General features: G+C 29.0%; 1 protein-coding gene across 1 annotated transcript; it reads left to right on the top strand.

Moving 5' to 3' along the window:
* The first annotated feature begins 2,561 nt into the window (after nt 1-2,561).
* LOC119674481 (proteasome subunit alpha type-3-like) lies at nt 2,562-5,483 on the top strand. Its single transcript, XM_038085619.1, has 3 exons — nt 2,562-2,695; nt 4,161-4,733; nt 4,812-5,483. The coding sequence occupies exons 1-3, from the start codon at nt 2,562-2,564 to the stop codon at nt 5,203-5,205; spliced, it is 1,101 nt and encodes a 366-aa protein (XP_037941547.1). The 3' UTR covers nt 5,206-5,483.
* The last annotated feature ends 188 nt before the right edge of the window (nt 5,484-5,671 follow it).

Raw genomic sequence — 5,671 nt, 5'->3', positions numbered from 1 at the left:
TTTGGATTTTTTAAAAATAAATTTTTTTTCGTTCTCGCTTATGTTCTTTTGCTCAGAACTGAAACTAAATTCTGAACGCTTCGTTGATTTTATATGACACTTTTGTTCATCATATGCATTGGAAGAACTACAAAAGTTCTGCAATGGAAACACATTTTATGATCGGTCATGTCAGGTTGAATAAAAATCCAGCGATTTGTTTTTAATAAAAGGGCTATGCAATCATGACCCATAAAATCTTAACTCAAATGTAAATCTGAAATAAAGTTCAAATGATTCAATGAAAATAATTTCATTTTATACTACACAAATAATGCAAAAATTTAAAAATGTATATTTGTATTTTGTGTTCAACTATATACATATGTACATAAGTACTTTATTCCAAAAGATTTTCTTTGGTTACAAGATTTTGAACAAATGAAAACGGAAAACTTTATTGACACATACTTTCATCACCATTTGTTTATTCACAAGAAAAAATTTTAGACTTGAAAGACTATAAGTATGAAAGACTATAAGTATTCTATAGTGAAAGTTACAAGTGAAACTACAATTAATATGTAATCAACATCGAAATTACAAAGTATTTGTATAAAATGGAATAATAAATATTTATTAAAACACGCCCACACTGATTTCAATTCATTTTTTCTTAAGATTACTATCATAATTTGTTTTAATTTTCTAGATGTGGGTTGTCACCTTACAGTAGTTTTAACTGCTTGCATTAATTCTTTGAGTGATATTGATTTATCTTCTTTAGCACTTAGTATCATTCCAAGTATCATTCACTTCACTTCTACTTAAGGTTGCCATCATAATTTGTTTTAATTTTCTAGATGTGGGTGGTCACCTTACAATAGTGATATTGATTTATCTTCCTTAGCACTTAGTATCATTCAAAAATATTTTTTCATTGAAATAAAAGCTCTTTAGCGGCTTTAATGAACAAAAAGGCTAAATGAAGCAGTATGAACATGCTATTAGAGCATTAGTAAAAATTTGATTAGGCATTTACTTATAATTTTTTTAATTGAAACCATAATAATAAATTGTATTATTTTCTTTTTAAGAATGCTACTATGTATGGATTAGAAAATTTAAGATCTGAAAAATCCAAAATATGTTGACTGAAAACTTCATAGTACTTTGGATATAAGTAAAATGCTTTCCAATAAGCACAAACCCTTTTGTTTTATTTAAACCCTTTTGTGTAGAAATTATTAATGTTATTATTATTATTATTATTTTTATTATTATTTTTTTTTAATTTAAGAAAAATGTACATTATTGTTTATCTCTCGGAGTTAATAAAAATAATCGTATTTTATAAATAAAAATATTGAAATGTTTTTCTTGTAATTTCTTTTTATGATTCTAAAATGAACTTTTTATATTTAAAATTTTTTTCATACTTTTTAAAAAACAATAAAAGTTACGATTAAATATAATTCTTATCCTTACAAGCAATAAAACGCTTTTCTCCTACGCATTTTAATATTTTAAATAGAAGACACAAGAACAAAAACCTTTGCAAAATAAAAGAGCAAATGCACTAAACCAACTTACAGCACCTTTTGACTATTACAAAATCCTTTCAAGGCTCCTTCTTATCTCTGCGAACGAAAGACAAAGCTTAGACGAGGGGCTATACATTTGTTTGAATTTCAACTTACAACACATTTGCATTTTAATATTTTGTGCACATACGAAAAAGTTTTAACAATTATTTTTTCAACATCAACGTGAAAGCACCAAGTTGCAACTTTACCGCACATGGATGAAATATGAGGCACTCCATGCTGTGAGTAGGTATCCATATAAGCACCGTGCTTGGGTACATTTTTGAAATGAAGACACAAGCCAAAGAACGCAGACTTACAGTCTCTTATCTTTTAAAACAAATTGTATAACATAATTTTTAATACCGCAAGAGTTATTGAAGTTGCAAGCTAAAACAGGGTATTTCACTTAATGAAAATTCTAAACAATTTGACAGATACCACACTTCTATCTTAAACATAAGATCAAGAAGTGATGAAAACATCTGTAGAAATTTGTAGGTCTGTAGTTTTTGTAATATACACAGTGTAATACCAGATGATTTATCTATTATTCTTCTACGATTACTTCTACGAGACAACGTATTCAGTATTTTTGTTCGGGTCTTATTAATCTGATTGTATTCTTTAAACTTGAACTAAGAGTTGAAAGCTTTATTAGCAGTCTCAGACGTTCAAAGTTAGCTTAACAATCTTTCTCCACAGATAGTACAGTATAACCTATAAGTCGTGGTATATAATTTTTCTTTCTGTTAAGAAAAAAGAGGTAGTTGAAATCAACCAAAAAAGCTGGAAGTACTTCAAATATATTTACATATGCATTTAAGTATTCACTAATAAATTTTTCTAACAAATTCTACTAATCCCAACAGTTTATCTTGCCTCCTGGCGCTTCAACTAAGACGTGTTTAAGAACAGAAGACACGAAGGTGAGAATGTTTAACTGCAATTGAAGTAAAATATATAAAGTTGCAAACAGTGCTTAATGTGTAAAGAATGCTGTGGTTTTATGCTCCATTGGGAGTTAAGGATGGCTGGAAACATAGTGAAAAATACAACTGTTATGATTTTACAGAGCATTGGGGGAAAAATGTATATGGATCATTCTTTTATAAATTGGACGGATTTAGGTCAGTGACCTCATTATCTCTGATCTGGCTGAATTTTTTATAAGCTTCTGTCATAAAATAAGAAGACCCGTATCTCAGGAAAAAATATTGAAATTTAATGGAAATAAAGTACGCATATGCTTGATCATATCATATCATATGTAGTAGAAAAAAAATGTTTAAAAGTATCAAGAATTAATGTTATTCGGAAAATTTTATATCTCAATAAAACTTAAAACTGAATTTAATTAAAATATAAAAAATAAAAATTCTCAAGATACATTTGAAAAATTTTTTTTTACAATTTAACGGTTAATATTAGTACTTAAATATAAACAATTTCTTAAAAGTTCAATTAATTATTTTTAAAATGCAATAAACTTTAAATTATTATCGTAAACGGAGCCTGAGATATGACCATTAAAAATGTGTCTACAATGCTAATTGTCCACACCCCATGGGTCCATATCTCCTAGAAAAAAAATTCAAAACTTTTTCCCAAAATACTGGTCTGCTTTTTTATGAAAGCAATTCATAAAAAAAATTTCAGCCAAATCGGAGATGATGAGATCAGAAAGGTTTCCGATTTGTAAAAAAATGAATATACAAGAATTTCTATAAGCTTGTTTTAATTTTCTTGAAAATAAAGTATGCTTTGAACCATATAATTTTAAAATAACTTTGAAAGATAAAAATTAAGCTGGATTGAAAATTTGAATAAGTTGAAATAGTTGCTAAAATTTAAAGCAGTTAAAAAATACTGACGCAAGAACAGAAACTGAATAAAAAAGATTTTTATTTAATTGAAACCAAAATCTAAAATTTAGTCAAAATAATAAATTTACGAAAAAGTTGAAATATAATTTAAATCAACTTTTGCAGCGTCTGTTTCAAAAAAAATTGCTTAATTATGAATTTAATCAAGGAGAAAGTAAAACAATGTGAAAAGGCAGTTAAGAATGTAGAAGTAAGTATATACATTTAAACTCCATAGCTTACATCAGTATACATCAATATCATTACATATAAATGAGGAATAAGTGGAGATAATAAGATGCCTTAACAGGGCTATACCAGAAATCAATGGCCACGAAAGGGGCTTTCCTCATAAAATAAGAACTATACTAACTCAACTGAGTTTAGGATATGGCCACTTAGGTCCTTAAATGCATTATGCATAGAGAATGGAACGTAGGTCAGAGGGAACAACTGAAGGTTAAGTACAAGGGAATGAGGAATGTGTGTGTTGCTATTTAAAAGACTAACACTCAGTGAGACAAAACCATATAGCAATAAGACAATCTTATCAATAGGCATTGAAACAAAAAAGACAGCACTATGTAGCCCGTACCAAAATTTTGTTTTCAAGTCCATAAGTTCCTGCCGCCAAATTTCTTCGATCACAACACATTAAAATATTAAAAAGTTTAACATTTTTAAAAATTTACATATAAAAAAATATCACATTCCTACTTTGTAACTTAAGGTGTTACCCAGTATCCTGCAAGTTTTATTCGGAAGGAAGATTAGAACAATTGTCGTTTGCGGAGAAAGCTCTTGAGAGAGGTGAAAATATTATAGCATTGCGAGGAAAACGCAGTGTTGTCTTGATTGCAGAAAAAGAAAAAGATCCATTGTATGTGCGAAGTAGTCTTCAGCGTTTAAAATCAATTAATGATACTATTTGTTGTGGATATTTTGGTTTTTGCCCAGATGCAAAACATTTGATGAGGAGAATGCTACTTAACTGTACGCGTCATTGGACGGAATATAACAGGCCAATGCCATTACTTCCATTAGTAGAGATAACATCTGGATATGTACATACCTTCACTCAAGATACTAGTAAACGTCCAATGGGTTGTTCTCTTGTTTTAGGAACACATACAAAAGCGAATGGACCACAACTCTTCGAAATTGGTCCATCTGGTAAATTTTATGAATATTTCGCTTGTGCTGGCGGGCGTGATATGACAAGCCTCAAGAATGAATTAAACAAGTACAAGCATTTACTTCCAAAAATGTCAGCGAAATGTTTAATTGGAGTTGGAAAAAATATGTAAGAAATATATATATTTTTATATTTTTATATATTTTGTTATCTATACTTTTCATCAAATATCTTTCATCACAAAAGTCTTTTGAAAATACGAAAAAAAAGCGAAGCTCGAAAATATTGGATGGATATTGGTGTAATCGGTGAGGAAACCAAAAGTAAACTGGAAATAAATTCGAAACGGTGGAAAAAACTTCTCAGCGGAAAGGATAATTGTAGTAGTTCTAATAAGGATGAGACTACTTGTATGGAGCTGATTCCAAGTGAAGCTGATGACGACGATGATGATAATAATGCTGAAGATGATGATTATGACGATGATGATGGCGATGATGATGACGATGACGATGACGATATCAATGACGATGACGATGACGACGATGATAATGACATTGGCGATGACGATGATAATGATAATACCGAGCGTGATAAAAAGAGTACAGAATATGAAAAGTGCGAGAAGGAGGACACATAACACAAATGTGCTGAATTACGTCCAACAAAAAGAAATAAACGTACGAAATAATTAATCGAAGAATATTTTTATAAAACTATTATGGTCTGAGGACTCCACCTTTACGATTTCGTTATATTGGATCTATTATAATTAAATTAATGATATAAAATTGACTTGTTATACATTGTTTTCATGACATTTTATAATTAACAGATGGGTAAGTCCCATGTGTGAAACTAATCAAGTTTTTTTTCTTCATATATGTAAAAATATTTGATATATTGATTAGTAATCATAGTGAGCCATATATTTTAATAGAATTTGTAAAAAATAAATAGTTACAAAGTAACAACCCCATTTTTTTTTAATGTTCATTCTAAAAATAGTTCATTCTAAAATAGTGTACTGTGTCCGACAAACATTTTCTAATGTGGTTCAAGGCTTAGTTATTGTATTATTCAACCAGGCGGGGTATTTTTACAAA

Source organism: Teleopsis dalmanni, chromosome 2, assembly GCF_002237135.1.
Source record: "Teleopsis dalmanni isolate 2A chromosome 2, ASM223713v2, whole genome shotgun sequence".
In the NCBI taxonomy this organism is placed as follows: Eukaryota; Metazoa; Arthropoda; class Insecta; order Diptera; family Diopsidae; genus Teleopsis; species Teleopsis dalmanni.
This window is presented reverse-complemented; position numbering and strand designations above follow the sequence as displayed.

Bases quoted from the DNA above. Each gene is read 5' to 3' on its own strand.
- LOC119674481 (XM_038085619.1), top strand. From the start codon at position 2,562: ATGCTGTGGTTTTATGCTCCATTGGGAGTTAAGGATGGCTGGAAACAT. The intron at 2,696-4,160 runs GTCAGTGACCTC...TTGTAACTTAAG, and splicing joins TATAAATTGGACGGATTTAG to GTGTTACCCAGTATCCTGCA. The intron at 4,734-4,811 runs GTAAGAAATATA...TCATCACAAAAG, and splicing joins ATTGGAGTTGGAAAAAATAT to TCTTTTGAAAATACGAAAAA.